Raw genomic sequence first — 19,638 nt, 5'->3', positions numbered from 1 at the left:
TGAACATTAAGAAGTGTGCTTAGCTCCTTATTCTAGAGTTTCCTCCTGTCTGATGCTCAAAGCCTGGCAGAAAACCAAGGGAAGGACACAGAACAAGTCCAGCTTGTTCACTCTCTTGTTTTCCAGGGGGAGGCACTGGGTAAGTAAACTAACATTCACCTGATACAATCTTGCAACTCATGGTGATAGGCTGGAAGGATTTTCCTGGTGACTCTGCAGGGCTTGGACTCTGACCTTGAGGCACTATTTTACAGCTAGCTGCAATGGGTTGAAAGGCTGAATTTCCATGAGAGCCAAAGGCAACTTTCTGTGTGGCTAACTTGGTGGGAGTCCGTTCTATGGCGGATGGCAGGGAGTAAAAGGCGGCATGTCTTTCGGTTTCAGCACTCCCAGAGAATCCTGATCAAAACAGGGAAAAGAACAGAAATACTGCTTAGGCTGACACATCTGATTCCTCACTGTGCTCCTCTACACAAGCACAACTCAGCTATGACAAACATGTTCTGGAAGGAACGAAGGAAAAAGCAACTGGTGGGAAGCGTTGAACAGGGAGAGAGTGAGGGAGGGGCTGGTCCTGCACAGGATCTGCTGGACAAGAAGAATAAAATGATGCCATGCACAGCTGCCCAGCTGTGGCAGCTGATCAGCCACTTCCTTGGAATGCCCTTCCACTGCCCAAAAGCTGCTGCTAGGTGTCCTTGGTCAGGGCTCTGCAGGACCAAGGCTGGATCTCCTTTGCAGAGAATCTCTGTGCAGTTTTTGGAGTAACAGCTCCAGGAGACAAGAGACTGCCTTTTGAGCTGGGCTTTGGAATCCACTTTATCTGATGTTCAAGGAGATCAATTAACCTGGAGCTGCTAGGAGAAGCCACTGCCTGTCAGTGTCAAAAGGGGGTAGGCTTACTTCCTTCCTGCTCACCTAAAGATGCTACAAATCTTCCTGTTTGAATAAAAAACCTGTGTGTTTAAAATGTGGTTGTGTTTGTCCTTTTTTGGCCACAAGAACAGACCACATTTAAACAGCAGACATATTTCTTGCTGAGCCAGAACACCCCCAGTGGCACCACAGAGGCTATCAGGAAGTACAGCCATGCATGGCACCAGCTTACAGCCACTCCTTCAGCACAGGAATGTGGGAATGGACCAAGAAAGGCATCAGCCCATGCAGCATCTGACACTATTTGAAATGTAGATATAAATATATACCCTCTGGCTGTGTCCAGAAGGCTTCTCACACCACAGTGTAACACACATCCTGTACCTCAGCCCAGCTGACCAAGTGTTCAGAAAACAAAGCCAAATGCCACCAGAGGCACAGCTCTTCCTGTGTGACACAAACTACAAATCCCACAGAGTATCCATGGGGCCAGCACTGCCTGTTCCAGGCAATCCATGTGATCCCAAGGCCTCAGCTGCTGCCCCACTGAAATGGATCCTGGCTTTCCTGATCTCTTATGGGAAGGGAGAATAAGGCCCTGATGTGCAGAGATGCCATTGTCCCTCAGACAAACACACACAACTTTTCAGTCTCTATTCTCCACAGTGCAGTAATCACAGACACCTAGGGATTTTTGTTCCCTCACAGTCAGCTCATGTTAGGCACTATCATATGTAACTGAACACCCCTCTAGACCAATTCCTTAAATGTATACACAGTCCCATAAATGTTCAGAAACCTAAAATCCCCTCTGAAAATAGTCTGCCAAAGCCAAAACTACAAATGCTAGTTAACCACCTTTTTTCCAACTGCACTGCCTTTCCTTACTCACTATGTTTTAGCAAAACAGAGCCTGTTCAACAAACTTCAGATTAAAAACCCAAACAAAACCAAACCAAAGTCCAAAACCAAATAATCTATAACCATTTCTGAACCACATTTCAGAGCACATTAAGGAAAGTATGATCTGGGGTGAGCAACAAGCAGGTAGCACAGGCAACCTTTAGGGAATAAGAGCAATTAAAAGGAGGAAACCAGCAGAGCCAAAGTTGCAAGAACTTGCATTTCACTGACACCATTTGCTTTACCTTTGTCCACAGAAGCATCTGGGCTGGAGTCCCTCAGCTGTTTAATTGGTGAAGAAGCTTTGACTGGTGCTGGGATACTCAGTGGCAGAGATAAAGATGTAGGAACATCAGAAAGGTCAGACTCTGAAGACTGGGAGAAGAGATATTCCTCACCAAGGGAATGCCTGTGCAGCTCCACATCCACTACCTTCCAAAAACAGGAGACACAACTACTATTAGTATTAGACACAATTTGTATTTGGCAGCTTGGCAAAGATATAAAACCCAACACCAACTATGTTTTTTTATTTGAATGCCTAAAAACCTCTCCCTTTGTTTCCCCCCTAACTCTACATAACATTTCCATTCATTTCTCAGTTCCCAAAGGTCCAGCAATACCTGAGCTACAACAAAAATCTTGCAATTTGAACCCCCACAGTAAAGCAGCACATCTTGGTCCTCGGGGAAATCTGAACTGTAAACACTGAGAGGATTCTGGAGCCCAGCTCAAAGCAGCCCCTAAAGGAAGGACTGCACACCCCTGCAGGGACAGGCACCAAACTGAAGCCTGCCTTGTCTGCTAAGGCCTTGAGAAACACACCACATGATCTACTCTTCAAAAGTGCTCTTTAATAACAGCAGACATTTCACATTCATGTTTTCTGCACTAACTGAAAAGCTGAAGTAATGCAATTTAACCATAAAAATTTCCATTCACTACAGTATGAGGGGAAAACAATCTCAAGAAAACTTTAGAAATCTAGCAAACTGTGGGTTATTAATTTATTTACTTCAAGAGTCCATTTTCCATTAAGTTCTAAATCTTGACAGATACAGAAACTTAGAAGTACTTAATATACTGCAAAATCTCAACAGAATAGTTGGCTGATCCCTTGAACTTAAATTCTTTATGTGTAAGCTCTGCAGCAGATCAGAATGCAAATCAGAACACTTTGTACCAAAAGCTTCACAAAGCAATAAAATTTAAAGCCCCAGTACAAGCCGAGTTCTTTCTGAAGGAAGAGCTGGAAACAGCTCCCCTGAAGCAAGGAGAAATGACTGTTGTCATGAATAGTGACAAGGTGTCATAATCCCTTCATTCAGCAAGAGAGCAAAATCTACACTCTAGAAATTGTGAAATCTGACTCTGTGCTTAGTCCCATGCATCTTTTCTTTTCACACATCTTTAAGGCAATCAAATCCCTCCCACAAGCCCCTGACTCACCGTTTCAGCACCAAGAGTCTGCAGGCCTGTGTAGGTCCTGTCCAGCTGGAAAAGACAATACAATACATTAGCCAGGGCAAAGCACCACATTAGCTGGAATTTACAACACAAATTGTTTGAAAGAGGCCTCAAACTATGTGAGTTAAGCAGCACTGCATCCAATATTTTGAGGCCATAAGGGCAGAAATCTGTGTGCTCTGAAAAGTGTCCTCCCTCTCTTCTGCAAAAAATTCAGCCATGACCCAAGGCCCACACTAAAGGGGAAAGGAGCAAGAAAGTTGAAGGAAATGAGATTGTTGAGGGAATACTTCCATCTAAGGGGAGTCCATCCTCCAGCAGTGTCCTTTTTTATTCCTTATTCTATCAGGAATAAGGAAGTATAAGGAAACATTAATAATGAGAAAAACTCTGAGTTTTTAACTGAGCAGCACAAAGGCTGTGTTTACACTATAGTTTTTGATTAAGTAACTGTTCACACCAAGCCATCAGCTGAAAAAGAGGCACAACATCCCAGAGGCACCTGTTAAAGCACTGTAGAAGCAGCTGGGTTTGAGAGGTGTAGGATGTGGCAGGCACAGAGGAGAGCTCAGCTCACTCTGCATCCTCACAGCAGCCACAGGCTCAGGGTGAGAACAGCAAGATTTGCTGATCTGAGCTCCTGTGGGCTCAGTTTCCTTCTGTAGGCTGAGTTTCCCTCACTGTCCATCACAGTGTTAATAACTTCTCCTCAAGTCACATCTCCCCTAATACATTTTACTCACCATCTGCATGAAATGTCCCTAAGCTGCAGGGGAATATTTTCACCCTCCTCTCTACTGTCTATACTTAGGGTTGTAATGAGGTACCTTATTTAGCAGGAAATTCATCAATGCAGGCAGAGTTCAAATAAAATTAATGCTGCTCAAAGCAAGAGGAGACTAACCCAGCTCAGGACTTAAGCCCACTAATGCCAGGGACCACTAATTAAAAGGAAAAGGAGCAATGGCCTAGTTACCAGGACTGCTGCATGCTGGAAATCCCAAGTGCTGCAGGGGTGAATGAGTTGGAAAAGGGAGCTCTCTTCAAAGGGAATAGGGAATCTCAGCCCTCCCTGCCCTCTCTAACAACAAAGATAATCATGAGCTGATGTGTGTCTGTGCTGAAGGAACAGAACAGACACGGCAGCCACTTTTCCAGTGGAAAGACAGACCTGAACCACCCTGTTAGGTTAAAGCCAGTGAAAACATGATAAAGATCTCAAATTTTAGGGAAAAACCAGGTAAGCACTGCTGTTCTGAGCACATTCAGCTCCAGCTGCTGCAGGGCTGGGCTCCCTCCTACTGCACCAACTCCATACAGCCAAGGTAAGAGGCTTTCCTGGATCTATTTCAATTCCCCAGCTCAGCTATTCATGAGAAAATAACCACCAGGACACTCACAACACAGAGAGGCAAAGGCACGTGCACAAGCACAGCCTCTTCCAGATTATGCACAAGAGCTCATTTAAACACCTTTCTCTACAGTATTTTGTTCAAATACCTTCAAATTGTGTATGATATCAATCCTTTTGTTCTGGCTGTCCTTGAAGTGTATCTGCACTCTCACTGGGAATTCTCCCCAGCCTCTCCTGGTCAGGTGAAACGGAGGTTCTCTGCAAACAAATGGTGATTACATTTTGATGCACAAGTGGTACAGCTCTCACCTCCCTCTTTTTCAGAAAGCCAAAGACTGCTTTTCTAGCTGACAGCTAAAGCTATCATCAGGTCTGCTATTCACCACAGAGAGAGTGTAATCATAGCAATGAGAATTTTATGGCTTTGGACAGCTGAAAACACACTTTGACTTTACACAAGGGGACGGGGAAGAAAATGGTAAAGCACTGCTGGATGAGACATGTGGGAAAGAGTCTGATATTTTAAAAAGAAGACAAAAAAAGGGCTGTGCTATGTCAAATGAAAAGCACTTGGTTAAGAAAAACACAAGTCAGCTCACTGCAAGGTGAGCTTCCAATGCAGCATTTTGCAATCACTGCCTGCTTCTCCCTATCTAGTAGCAAAATGCACAGGTTTCATATAACACCAAGAGAACAACACAGGGACAACAAAGAAAGTTAATCACTGTCATTCTCCAAGCTGAAAAAGAAGGATCTGTAACATTTACTTCTACTCTGTGTTTCAGCTTGTTATTGTAAAGGCAAATAAAATTTTTTCACCAGAAAAAAATGCAAGAGATTTAAGGGTGATTTTTAATCCAGAACATAAATGCTCACTACAATGAATGGGACTGCAACACCAGGAATCCATTAACCAGATGGGATTAAAACAGAAGATAACCAGCACTGACAATTGAGAAAGGCACAAAAAGACAGTAATCAAATGTCATTTGATATGTTACAGAAGAAATACAACAGAGTTTGCTTTTGTCCTGCTCAGGGTTGTCTTCCCAGAAACATTACTGAGCTGCACCAACACTTATTAACCCAGGAAAATCTTCCTGGAGTTGCCTTTCAGGAGTTTAATTTTGCCAGAATTAAGCTGCCATTCTGTGCTAAGCAGCCCTTTCCACACTCCTCCCTCCAGGAGGCTGAACATCCCATGGAGAATCATTTCTTTGGGAAAACACCAACTATTTCACAGGCATCCTCCCTCACTCTTGTCCAAGGAAGAAGGATGAAACACTGACAGGGCACTTCCCAAGAGAGAACTTCCCCCACCAGGGTCACCTGGACACAGGTGTGGGGTAAGGCTTGGGACAGCACAGGGAAGCTGCCCTGTCCCTGTAGCACTGATGGGAAATCCTCAGAGCACAGAGCCAATGCCACTGATCCCACACCATGGAGAAAGATTTTGGAGTGGGATATTTGTGCCCAAACACACATGTAGCATTAAAAATATGGGCAAATCAGATTTTGGAGATTCCTCTTTTTTTTCCACACTGAATTAGAGGGGTGGTAGAAAACACTTTGTTTAGCACCAGAAGCCTGAGCTGCAGACAGTGTATGTAACACAAACAGGAGAGGCACAACCCACATCAACAGCAAGAAATGCAACACCTGAATGCTTTTTCTCAGAAGGAAATGAAAAAAAACCCTAAGCCAACAAACCTGTTTGGCACATTTGCTACATAAAAACCTCATTTATTTTCACTACTATTTTGGAGTAAGCCAAGTTAAGCCAGAGGTTAAATACACACATGGAGTATTAAACCAGGAAAAGAAGTTGTTAATTGGCACTGTAAGCCTGGCAAGCATGAAGACTGGAATAATTCCTCATTACCTCACTTCTACCAGGTCATTGGGTTTGTAACTGGGGTGGAGGAAGAACCAAACTTTCTTGACAAAGTGATTTATGCTGGGTTCTCTCCGAGAGCCTCGGACGTACACCATCCATTTATGGGTCGACTGATCATTTTCTTCTCTCTTGTCAGGGGGAATGTACCTGGCAAAGAAATGAAAGAACAAACACAAGATAAAAATCCCAAACAGACAAATACTGCAAAAAGTATTTTGGGAAAGATAAGGCACAAAAAAATTGGGGATGTTAAAGTGCCTGTGGGAACTCTGCCCCCTGTACATTTCTGCTCATTTGTCCTTACTCTGACAGTTCATCCAGGAACAGATACAGGACCCATCATCTACTCTAAATTTCTAACACATTTCCTCTGCCATATGACATTCACCCATTTAAACATTTGGCTCTTAATTAAAAAGATTAAATTTTAACATTCTACTACTGTCAAATCCCTTATCCCATCCTATTCTGAGCTATCAGGAAGCAAAACCACATCAGAACACAACACCAACAGCTCTGCTACCATAAATACAAAAGCAATACAACTATTCTCAAAAATTTTTAAGCAACTTCAGTCAATACTTAGTTCTGGGTCCAGCCCTTCAAGAAGCAATTCTGACTCTAAGTCTTGTCAGCAAATGTCTGATATATTCTGTGCAAAACACTGACTTGAGTAGAGCAAGGATGGAGAGTTAAAACCTGGAATTGTCCAGATTCCCAAAACTAATGCCTTTCTTCACCAACTTCCTTGAAGATGAAAAGTTACACATATTTACCTCTTCTTCTTTTAAATATAAATAAAACCAGTATGAAATAATTTATTTAGACTATTCTGAACTTGTAAATTTTCCTCATTGTGGTTGGTGGTGTACTGTTCTCTTGGGGGTTTTTCTTCTGTTTAAGAGACCCCCACACTGTACCCATGGACACACTGAATTGGCCAAGTAATTCAATCAGCCAACACACTCAATCAGGACAACTTGCTTTTCCACATTTTCAGGGGAAAACTTGTGACTTGATCAAAAAGGCTGAAAGACTTCCCCTTCAGGGAAAGAGATCTTAAAACCTCTGCACACACATAAAGTTACAAATAAAACAACTACTAAAACACCAGTTCCTTCCATGAAAAAATCTTATGCTGAGACCAGAGGAGGGCTGCCTTGGCTACTGTGATTATTCAAGGGTAACAACTCATATTGTGACAGCTTAGCAATTTCATTTGTCTCCTAATTGTAACTTTCTATTCAATTTAACCCTGAAATAAAGGAGCATCCCTCAGGCTCTGGATACTAACTTGGAGACGTTGCCAACCACAATCGTTTTCTTCACATAAAGTCGTGAAGTTTCATCATTTGACAGTCCGGCATTTCGTTGTCCTGGTTTTTGAGAGCTTGAAACACCCGAACTGTCCTGAGGGTAGGGGAAGAAAAAAAAGGCAAACAAAAACCCAAACATTCCTCTTAAACATCATTTTGTTTGGTGCTAGAAAAGTAAGGTGTTGTTAAAAAAACAACCAAAAATCTGCATAAATGAAAGACTGACAAGGAATCTTCCCAAAAAATACTCAAATTGCTCTCTAGGCACATGGAAGCAACTCAGGCATGTAACAATGCCTGGCCAAGAACACCCTGCATGGCTGTGCTGAGCACACATGCTGTGACATCCCATGGAGCTGAGCCACAGCTTAGCCTGGGTTTCAAAGCACTGCCCCTGCACTATCTGAAATAAAACCAGGCATGGCCAGAATGGCATCGTGATTGTCACTAATCAGAAACAAATCTCAATCACCCATGAGTGGGGGTGAAAATCTAAATCTTTCCCATTCTCAGCCTCTGCTGCTCTGAGGGCCTCTGGGGCTGCCTCACAGTGAAGAATTGAGGCTGGGTTTGAGACAGGAGAGCAGCCATAATCTGTCACTGCCATCCAGGCAAACCCACAGCCATTCCCTAATAAATCCAGCCTCCCTGTAACACAGGCCCAGCTATCAAGCAGTGGCCAAGGCTCCCAGCACAATGATCTGACCGCCCACTATGCCAGCACAAGTACAAGTGTTGTTTGCCTGGGACTGAGAGGCTTTTCTACAGCCTTGCTGGATGAAGTCTGGCTGGAGAGAAGGGACTGCCATCCTCCAGTGACCACAGAGCAGCCCAGAGGATGCACTCTGAGCACTCACCAGAGGAAGCTCCGTGTGGGAAGCACTGCATTCACTGAGGAACCCTTCCCCCTCCTCTGCTAAGCCAGGGATGCCTCAAAGCAGAGCAAGGAGGCACAGAAGGCTGGGATGGCTCCTGCTCTTCATCACCTCCCCTGGTCAGAGATGCACCAGTGTGCTATCCCCAAGCAACACAACTGCTCCATCCACCTGTGCCCCCAGCACAGAAACAAGCTCTATTGGCCTGGTGGGTCACAGCACAGGTGGGCCCACATTCTGTAGGGCTCATCTGCCACAGCGCCAAGGCAGAGCTCCAGCAAACTGCAGCCCTGCTGTCAAGGGTGTCACACTGCTTAGTGGAGGCAGGATCATTGCTCCTTCTGCCATCTATTAGTGCAAATTATTCAGCTGCAGATGGCAGCCATTCACTGAGACATACCCACCCCTGGCTGTACTCCTCTGGCAAGCCTGACCACTTAAAGGAACTGAAAGGAAACTGAAGAGTTTCACCTCATTTCACATTTCACCTGCAGACACTGAATGAGCCTCCCCAGTGGAGCTACCTGCAGCCAACAGGTGAAGCATCTGTGTGGCTGCACAGAGAGCCACAGAGGGAGGGACTGGATCCAGCTCAAAAATAACCCCCCAAAAAGCTTGAAGGGACACTGACTGAACACACTTTTACTTGGGTCAGACTGGTTCCCTTGAGGAAATGGTGCTAATGCACAACAGCAAGCAGAACCATCAAGAAGAAAAACAATTCTCTCTTGTATGGTTGCAAGTTGTGCACCCAGGCTCTACCAACTCACATTGCCAGGGTGAGCTAATCCTCCAGTGCTACTGCTTGCACTACAGGCTGCTGAGGAGGCCAAAGCCCTCCAGTGGATCCCCTGTTCTGAGCAATGCAGTCTCCAGAGCCAGGCAGCACCATAACTCCTGTAAACTCTGCAGGGAATGACAGACATTGCTCTCCTCTGCAGGCTCCACCCTCCCAACCTGCCTTCAGCAGTACAGCACAGCCCAAGCCCAGGCTGGGAAGCACCTCCTTCCCCAGAGGCTGTGGCCCAGGCTGGCAGAGCTGTGCTGAGCCCACAGCCCTCCCAGGCCTGCTGAGCTGGCTTTGGGCAGCACTGAGGTAAGAGGAGGTACCCACGTTACACACACTTCAGGTGGCCTCACAGCAAAGCCAGGCTGAGGGAGTAGGAGCAAGCGGTTGGAGAGGGTAAGAAACACATCTTCAGCAAGGTGGCTGAAAACATGAAGAGCTCCTGGTGCCAGCACCGGGTCCTCAGAGCACACACCTCCACCAAGGTGACCAGCACTCGAGTTTTACTTTACCCGGCCAGCATTTCTGCTCTGTCTCTGCTCCAGGCTGCTTGGCAGCCGCTCGTCGGCGTCCAGGCTGCCATTGTCCTTGTCCAGGAGAAAGTCATTGTGCTGGGACAGAGAGTCACTCTCTGAGTGGTTGGCAGAGGGGGTGTCTGAGCCCTGGTTAGCTGGAGATGAAGACCTTGAGGGAGATTCCAAGAACTTCTTGATTGAAGGGTGATTAAGAATTGTTGCGTCGCACGACCTGGTCCCCTGCAACGAAGGGGTCAGAAAGATCTGGTCACCACTCCCCCAGGAAGATCTGGTCACCATTTTCCCAGGAAGATCTGGTCACCACTCCCTCAGGAAGATCTGGTCACCATTCCCTCAGGAAGATCTGGTCACTAATTCCCTCAGGAAGATCTGGTCACCATTCCCCCAGGAAGAGCTGGTCACTAGTTTCCCCAAGGAAGATCTGGTCATGACTCCCCCACAGCTCAGATAAAAACAAAGCTGTGCCAGAAGAGAAAAAGTCAATGAATGAAGAAAGAGCAAATATTTAATCAGCTGCCCTGCAGGAAAAACAGATGCTGCAGCAAATAAAAGCTTAAAAGGGTTCTACAGAACCAGTACCCCAAACTGGATCTGTTCCTTCACACCTTGTGATCTCAGAAACTCACTGGGTTTTGGAAGGGAGGACTGCAGCCCACTCAACCACCTAAAACATCCCTTTGAAAACAACCTCTTCCTGTGCAGCCCCCTCCAGTCCCACCACACACAGGAAGGCCACAGCTGCCCAGCTCCTGCAGGCAAGCAGGACAGGGAAGTGCATCAGGCCCTTCAGCTCTGATACTCACTGGCAGCCTTGTCAACACCTCTGAGGCAAGCTACACCCTGGCTGCTCCCAGAGCCCAACAGGGGATAAGTAATAATGTGCTTAGGCTTGCAAACCTTCCTGAAAGAAAGTCAGAGCTGATCTTACATGCTCCTAAACCTGCAAGGGGGAGGACAGGGCAGGCAAGTGTTCAAATCTCTCTTGTTTTTTTCATTACCATGACAAAGGCCCTTCTTTTTCTCTTGCATTTGTTTTTTATCTCCAAAGTAGAAGGAAAGCACCCATCAACCCAAACCAAGTGTCCCCTGGCCACTTCCTGACCCAGGCACCAGAGCTCCCTGTCACCTGGGTGTGAGGATGAACCAAGTGAGCAGGAACCCCTGTGCAGCAGCAGAGCAATGACAGCTTCCCTTCAGCTCCTGCAGCCACAGCTCAAGGAGGCTCCTTCCCTGCCCAAAGCACCTGCACCAGGCAGGCTGGAACAATTATTCATGGGGCATGTCACAAAGGAAAACAAATCGAGAAACTGACTTGGGATTCATTTGTGGCTTTGTTTGTTTTGTTACTGGTTTTGTTTGTTCGTTTTTTCTTTGCAGTTTTATTTTTAACCCACATTAAGTTCCCTGATTGAGAATTGTGCCAACATGACTGAGGGGCAGGCAGACAGCAGCATCACTGCAGAGCAGAACTGCCCTGGAGAGGGGGCAGCAAGAGTGGAGTTACAAACACTGTAACTCCCACCTTGGCCTCTGAAGGACCATTCCAGAACTGCCTTTCCAATTGTCCATGACATGCACGAGCAGAGCAATCACCAACTCTCAATTACCAGCTTGGGGGAGTCAGAGCCATTTATCCAAAGGCAGGGACACACACACAGCCTGCCTAAAAAACCCCAAACCAAACACCTCTCCTTTTACTTTACCTCTAGTCAAGTAAAATGATCAACAGCTTGTCCAATAATTTGTGGGAAAACATAATAAAGCACAATCATGAGGAATCCCAAGCCTCAAAACTCAGTAGCATTGAGTCTGAGCACTGTTTATATTTATGAGAACAGGTCAGGAGCTTGTAATCATCTTCCCAGAAGTTCTGAATTAAACTACAAAGACTCCTATTCTACCAGAAGCAGAAACAAGACACTATTTCACTGCCTGGTCAAACATACACGAGCCACAATTAAAAACAGACAACAAAGAAAACTGAAATCAGCAACAACTTCAAAGTTGAGGAAAAACTGATTTAAGCTCTGAGCAAATCAGGCCTTTCAGAAAAATTAAAAATGTAATCAAAGATACACCCATAAACTCATAGAAATTATTGGAAAACTTAATAAAGCAAGAAGGCACCAGTGAGTTTTGTGAATACCTCAAAACAATTACAGAATATATTATTTCTGGAAAATGTGAAAACCACCAGGACAAAAAGCAAACACCCTGCATGGCAGAACAAGAAGAACAAGGAACAGCACAGCTCCTGCAGACACATGATGACAATGGACAAAGGCACTTCCAAAGATTAGAACTTAGGTCACATTCTTCTGCTGCCTACACAAAAATCAAAGGGGGCAGAGAGATCTCCAAGCCTCCCAAGGCTACCACAACCTTTTCAAACTCCAATTGCTCCACTCAAGTTCAGAGAGGGAAAAACAAGCTGAACTTTCTGTTTTTACCTCACTCCAAATCCTCTGAAAAGCTCAACAGGAAAATCAGGAACAGCATTGAGAGCAAGTGCTGGGAAGAGAAATTCTTATGGGATTGGAGTGAAACCCATGTTTGCAACACCCATCTAGAGCTTCCAAAAATCACTGGAAATCAGATCAACTCGATGGAAAGGATGGTTACAAAATGCCTCCATCGGTAATGAACTACATGTCATTTGGGAGTCTGTACAATCAGGAACACCCTGCAATTAGCAGTCATTAAGGGCAGAGTGCTCAGAACTGGGGTTTAACTAACAGGGTTTGAGGTTTTTTCATCTTGTGAATTTTTAATCACTCTGAGATATCTCCTTGATTTATCTCCTGCTTTACTGCTGCCATCAGTCTGTTCACCAGCCATTAACAGACTGCCTGCCAGGGCAAAGGGAAGGTGGCTTCACTGCACTGCCTGAGACTCAAGTAATCTTGAAATCCTTGTTATTTTTCTTTTTTCCTGAAAAGTGCCCAAATGCATCTGTTGCTACTCCCCTCCTAAGAAACAGGAAAACATATTCCACATTTATCACAGCTTTGCAAGGACAAACTGTGCAGTGTCTAAGAAACAAGGTGCTCTCAGGGAAAAACAGAGGATGAAAAAGAAAAAGCAGAGTATTTCAGAAACCAGAACCAGGGGCTGCTGAACAACTTCACAACTGCTTCTTGAAGACTCCTCCATGTACCTGAGGCCCAGCAGATGCTGCAAAGGTCTCCTCTCCCACTGCCATCCCACTTGCAGTTTGTATTCCACTGTGTCATTAATCACACCTCAACACCAAACATGAGCTGAACAGCCACTGAGCTCCACACCTTCCTTTGCAAAGACTCCCTGAAGCCTTGTTGTTCCCAAAGGAGTTTTTACCTCTCCAGCTTTGAGGAGCCCAGCAGAGGCATAATAGTTAGCCACAATGCAGGCACGCAGCTTGTCCATCATCCTCCTGGCTTCAATCAGGCGCTGCAGAAAGGAAACACAGAGCAGTGGTCAGCACTGCAGCAACCCCCCACCCAGCAAACATCAGGATCTTAGGGATTTATAAGAACAAAACCTTTATACCTGATCTATCACTTCAATTTCGTGTTCTTTACTCTTCATTTCGACGGCAAACTGTTCCTTTATAATGGTCTCAATCTTCTGCACAGTAACATCTCGAGCTGTACAAGGCCACACAAGGAAAAGAAAGGAGGAAGTATTTACATTTCTATTTACTCCATTTGAAAAGAAAGATCAGAAATCACTACAGAAGTGAAGGGATAGTAAGTTCAGCACACACACATATAAAGGGAAGGATCATTTTCTTCCAAAAATAAGTTATGTCTTAACAAAAACCACATGTATCTTTAAAAGCCTGCTTATGTGGAGAGCTGTTTTACCTTTTTAGGTCTGAGATGGCAAACAACAGAAATTGGGAAGAACAGGGCCAGTTTGTTTACTGTGCCCCAGTAAAGCTGCAAACAGTAGAAGGAAAACTCCACAGTGCTGGCCCAGCCCAGCTGCTGGAGTGAGCTGGACACCATGGACCCTCTTCTGCTCTCCCTGGCCACATGCACATCCAGGAAATTTACAGCACCTCACACAGCAGGAATAAAACAAACTCAGATTTATACAGCCCTGGCACCAAGTGCAGCCTGCTCTGGAGTGCCTACAAGCTGTTTATTACTCACAAAGGAAACACATTAGCAAAAGCTGCTCTCTACCTCTTGCAAAATCCTCTTCCAGCACAGCAGACAAAAAAATGTAACCCTTCAGCAGGAGTTTACTGACCTTGGTGGCAAGTATGTAGCTTAGGATTTCAAACTGTGCAAATACCTACAGCAAATTAGTGGCTAAGAATGGAATTGGCATATTATCATATTTTTCTAGGACATGTATAAACATAAGAAGAACAATTCTTTTTGCTCTACACCTACTGTAGACTTTAATATCACCCTTCATTTAGGGCACCTCCATTAGATCAAGGGGTTTCAAACAACTTCTGTTTTTAGCAAATTCCAAGCCAGAATGTGGCAAAGCAGGAATGACACTTCTAGAAGAAAGCCTGGAAAAGGGGCTCCAGCCTGTGTCACTCATGGAGTGACCCCACTATAAAGCAGATCAGCAAAAGAGTCTCCCTTGGTTTTCCCTGGAAAAATCTCACATTGTTTCTACATGAAACAGGAGGCAGCAACACAAAGACTTTGGCTTGAGCTTCAGAGGAAACATGTGCCCTCCTAAAAAGTACATATCTGTTTGAAGAGGTTTCTAATATCACTGGAGAGAAGGGAAAGAAAAGCAAGACAAAGCTTTGCTGGCATCTTCCAGATAGCACAGATAATTTTACTGTCTCATCAGGTTCCACAACAGGAGTGAGGCAACTGATGACTCTATATGCAACAGGGGTGTCCTAAATAATTTTCCTTCTTTTCACATACATATATACATACAGGCATATATATATTGTTTTTGTGTGTGTTTATGTATATATATACATTTTTTAGGACCAGAAATAGTTCAAGCCTACATTAAACCATAATTATGGTTGAATCTGTATGAGTAAGGCAAAATTAAAAACCAGAGGGATATAATTTACCTCCATGAACACCAGGATGAGGAAATTCTCATGCAAAGCTATACCCTTAAAATAAACCTCAACAGATTAAGGCATTAAGGTATGGTTCAGAAAGGGACAACTTCCAAGGCTGATGCCATGCCACAGCAGCATCATGATGATTCAAGCACTCAAGGATTTGTGGTTATATTACAGAGGCTTTTAAGAATATTTTATATTTATTTTTTCCCATCTTAGTGTCAACCACAGAACCTCATTATGATCATGTTAGTGAAATTTGTGTAGTTAAGGAATTCCAGTATTGAAAGCTGGAGATCCTCCATGAAATGAAGAAAGAAGCCAATTTGGAGGAACCTCCTGAAAGCAAAGTTCACTTTGGCAAGGACAGTTTTCCAAGGCCCTGAGACTCTGCCTGCTGAGCATAAAGACCTTGGGAAAAGTTGCTTCAGAAGCAGATTAAAAACCTGCCTGCAGTCCCTGGGACACGCCAGAACAGAGCAGCCAGGCAGGGCAGGCAGCTGGCAGCGGTGACATGGCCAGCCCCAGCACAGGGCCCCTGCCCCACATGGCACACAGGACCTGCCCAGAACACATCTAACCCAGAGCTCAGCCCCCTCACAGCTGTCCAGGGCACAGCATCCTGCAGAACATCACCCACTGAGCCATCCTCTGGCCCTCTCCAACTGGCAGCTCCAGCTCTATTCCTGGATCTTTTTCAGAGCCCACAGCCAGCCTCGGTTTTCTCACCTCCCTGTTTGTCAGCTCTTCCATCACGATCCTCTCTCACTAGCTGTGCTCTGCCAGAAATCAGTAGCCTACTCCCTGCCCCCGGGGCAAGCAGCTCTGCTCTCATTTGCCCACAGAGACTGCAACCTGTCCCAGGCACTCTGCCAGCAGGCGGCTTCCCAAAGCAAGCACATCCCGGCGTGCCAAATGCAAACCTACTCATCCAGCTACCTGCTCCACTACACTTCTTCATCCACCTTCCCTTCAGTCATGCTCCTCTTCCTCCTCTCTTGCACATTTCAAAGCCCCTTCCTTCTCCCTAAGTTATCTTTTCAACACTTCATCAAAGAAGCTTCTTTCTGCTTCATCTGCCAGCTCTTGCAAACATTTGTCATCTTCCAACAGCCAGTGCATGTACTGCAGGGTTGTGCATCTCTTTTACCCTGCAGGGTCATGGATTTTTTTCTCCTCCCCAAGCTGTACTGTGACCTCTATGCCGCCCCAAAATGTAAACAACCTGCCAATCTTTCCCAGAGCAGACTTGAGCCACAGAACAAATACACAGGCTGGAGAACAACTCAGCACGGGAAGATGGACTGTAAGTACTTTAGGAAGCAACAGGAACCAAAGTGCTGGGGCCATGGACAGCTTGTGCTCCATCTCCTGTCATGCACCAAAGGCTGCATCCCTACACCTTACTTCTGGTCCAGATAGCAGGAAGAGACGACTCCACATAAGATACATCTTTATTTGGCTGCACAGAGGTATCACTACCTGCCTTGCTCAACATCCGTCCATGCCCCTAACTCCTACCCCAGCCTTTTCCTGACCAGTTTACAGACAGCATGCACATCCAGAGTTTCCAATTCCACAGCTCCTACCTGACTGTTCGGCTGCTTTGTGCCGCTTGTTGGGATGTGTGATGGTGATGTCCTCATAATCAGGGTCCTTCTCTGCGATCACTCTCTTGATCCCAGACATGTTCTCTATTCCACTAGCAGGAAAAATAAAAACCAGAGTGACCATCAGGGCAGGCTTCAACCTCTCACCATGTGGTGCACCTCCCAAGAGAGAAGGGAAACCTCTCTAGTGGGGTATTGATCATTGCACAGGTTCACAGCTGGGAGCTGCTTCTGTTCTGCACAGCCCAGGAGCTCCAAATGCCTCCAGACGCCTGAGGCTCACCAGAACCCGGGTGCCCACAGCCCCAGCAGAGCTGCAGTGGCCGAGCCCCATGTCCCCTGGCAAAGGTCTGCCAAGGAGCCCCATGTCCCCCGGCAATGGGCCGCCAAAGAGCCCCGTGCCCCCCCGGCAAAGGGCTGCCAAAGAACCCCGTGTACAGCTGGCAAAGGGCGGCCAAGGAGCCCCGTGAGCCGTGCTCGGGACACCACCCGTGACCCCAGCAGAGCGGGGATCTCCCCACAGGCACCACCGCCCGTGGAAGGGCAATGCTGGGCACTCCCGGAGCGTGGGGCCAGCGGACGGGTCCCGGCGCCTCGGGACAGCCCGCGGCTCACTGCCGCGGGGTCACACACCGGCTGTCCCTCGCCCAGAACCGCTCAACCCGAGCCACGACCCTGCCCGTGAGGGGGCAGCGAGTGCCCCCGAGGCGGGAGCACGGCGGGGCTCGACCCGCAGGCGTGAGGCGGCGCGGAGGCGGCCGGGGGGGCGGTGTCGGCGGTGCCGGTGTCGGTGCCGCCCCGGGCGCGGAGGGCGGAGCGCTGCCCGCGGCCGGTCCCACGTGCGGCGGCGCCGCTCCCCTCCCCCGCCGCGCACACAAAGCCGCGGCCACGGCCGCGCTCCTTCCCCGCGCTCCGCCCGCCCCGCCGCTCACCGCGCTCCGCCGCCCGGCCCGGCTCGGCCCGGCCCCGCCGCCTGCACCGGCCGCCCCCACCCGCCGCGCCGCCCGGGGCGCTCAGCGCCGGCCCCCGCCGGGCCGTCCCGCCGCCGCCGCCGCCGCCATGAGCGCAGGGCCGAGCGCCGCCCGTCACGGCCGGGGCGGGCCCGCGCAGGCGGGCAGCGCGCGGGGGGCGGGGCGGCCGCGGGCAGGTGCCGCCTCACGGCCCGCACCGCCGGGAGGCGGGCACCGGGGCGGGAGCCCTCGGGGCGGAGCGGCCGGGCCGGGCCGGGGCAGGGACGGGGGCGCTATGCGGCTCCCTCAGGGCGGAGCTGCCGGCACAGGCTGTGGGGCAGAGCGGGCGCTCGCCCGCGTCAGCGCAGAAATCGAGATGGGAGACGTGGTCAGGTTCCTGTACGGAGAGACGAATGCAGTGATTTGATCCTGACTTGCTGCTTGGAACAACCGTGTTGTAATGTGTTAAAAGATCTGAGGGAGACTTTTTAACGTGGAAGATATTTCACGAAAGGATGACAGAGGTGCTGCAGTGTGTTCAGAGAATGGCAGGGGAGTTTGTGAAGGGCCTGGAGCACAAGTGCCATGAGGAGCAGCTGTGGGAGCCGGGGCTGTTTAGCCTGGAGAAAAGGAGGCTCCGGGGCGACCTTGTGGCTCTGCACAACCCCCTGCCCAGGAGGTTGTGGCCAGGTGGGGCCGGCCCTGCTCTCAGGGAAGAAGGGACAGGATGAGAACACATCACCTTAAGCTGCGCCAGGGGAGGGTCGGGTTGGACATTAAGAGAATTCTTCACAGAAAGGGTTAAGCATTGCAATGGGCTGCCCGGGGTGGAGTCACCTTCCCTGCAGGTATTTAGGGAAAGACTGAATGTGGCACTTAGTGCTGCGGTCTAGTTGTCAAGGTGATGTTGAGTCATAGGTTGGACTCTGAGGTCTTTTCAGCCTAATGGATTCTGTGATTCTATGATTAGCAAAAGGAAAGACCCAAGAAAGGAGTCTTGGGGTGACTGAGGTGCAGGATAGCAGGAACTCACAGCATGGGCCAGGATGGGAGCCCTGGTCTACCCTTAGATAGGCTTCAAAAAACCCTTATACCATATTTAGTGCTCATCATACTGCATATTCTCAAATCAGAGCTAAACCAGTGCAATGAGTGTAGTTAATGCCGTGGTTTGTGTTTGGCTCTGGCCAGGCTGCAGTACCTCTGTGGGTGCAGCTAATGCCATCAGTGCTATGGTCTGTGGCAGTCTCATGCTTCATGCAGTGAGTGAGCCCTGAACCAGCACAAATTTACATCCTGTTCACTCATGGATTGGCAAACTTATTGATGAGGCCTCTGATTAGCAAGTCCGTGCTGAATGTTCAAAGCTTAGCTGCTAAGGTCCTCTTTTCTGCTCATTTCAGGATCACTACTATCCTTTCTGCCACTACTGGCCTTCCTTTCTGCCAAGCAACAGATGTGAAGTATGGCAATGGAGACTGTTCTTAAAACTCAAATTAGTATCCTTCTAACCAGGAATGACTGTAATGTAGTTCAATTTTATTTTCTTCCTTATTTCTGCTTAATGGAAAGAGGAAGAAGCTGTTCTTAAGAATACTGCCACCAGTTGACTGCATTTAAGACTTATAAGGTGGGCTTTTCAGCTCTCAAAAATCTTTCTGTTGCTTTGCAGTCTGCAGGGATTCCCTTGCATTTTCTTTCCAATTCCAGTAAGCTGAGCTTCTGCAAGCACTGAACTAGACTGGAAGTTGCTTTTGGCACTGCAGCAAGAGCCAGTGTGTGGCTGTACCTGAGCCTGGCCTCACTAGAGCTGCAGCTGGCCTGCCACGTTTTCAGCTGGCTCTACCAGGCCTTGCCCCTGCCCTGCCATGTGTGTGTGGCATCTTGAGATGGCCAAGCCTCTGATTTTAGGAGAATAAACCTACAGGATTATTTCCAAGCCATGTTTTGTTAGTGACCTTCCCAATGTTTTGTCACCTTTTCCCAGTTTCCTATGCTGGTTTTGCCTTCTGAGTCCATTCACAATACC

At 47.5% G+C, this 19,638-nt stretch overlaps 1 protein-coding gene across 6 annotated transcripts in view; it reads right to left on the bottom strand.

The window, feature by feature from the left end:
* Positions 1–17,755, bottom strand: part of YEATS2 (YEATS domain containing 2) — a 48,881-nt gene extending 31,126 nt beyond the window's left edge. For 2 of the 6 annotated variants that reach the window (XR_012581574.1, XR_012581575.1), the window contains exons 1-11: positions 17,592–17,755; positions 16,639–16,751; positions 13,540–13,637; positions 13,348–13,440; positions 9,988–10,230; positions 7,792–7,907; positions 6,483–6,644; positions 4,747–4,858; positions 3,229–3,273; positions 2,025–2,211; positions 160–399 (exon numbers count right to left, since the gene is read on the bottom strand). Coding sequence is in view for 4 of the 6 variants with exons in the window: in XM_074546771.1 (XP_074402872.1) it covers positions 160–399; positions 2,025–2,211; positions 3,229–3,273; positions 4,747–4,858; positions 6,483–6,644; positions 7,792–7,907; positions 9,988–10,230; positions 13,348–13,440; positions 13,540–13,637; positions 16,639–16,738 (1,396 nt within the window). In the remaining 2 variants the exon portion in view is untranslated. The remainder of the gene's footprint in view (positions 1–159; positions 400–2,024; positions 2,212–3,228; positions 3,274–4,746; positions 4,859–6,482; positions 6,645–7,791; positions 7,908–9,987; positions 10,231–13,347; positions 13,441–13,539; positions 13,638–16,638; positions 16,752–17,591) is intronic. The other 4 variants (XM_074546772.1, XM_074546773.1, XM_074546771.1 and 1 more) reach the window with 3 other exon arrangements.
* Positions 17,756–19,638: the final 1,883 nt, after the last annotated feature.

Source organism: Zonotrichia albicollis, chromosome 9, assembly GCF_047830755.1.
Source record: "Zonotrichia albicollis isolate bZonAlb1 chromosome 9, bZonAlb1.hap1, whole genome shotgun sequence".
Classification (NCBI taxonomy): domain Eukaryota; kingdom Metazoa; phylum Chordata; class Aves; order Passeriformes; family Passerellidae; genus Zonotrichia; species Zonotrichia albicollis.
The sequence above is the reverse complement of the archived record's forward strand: the minus strand, read 5'-3'. Positions and strand labels throughout refer to the sequence as shown.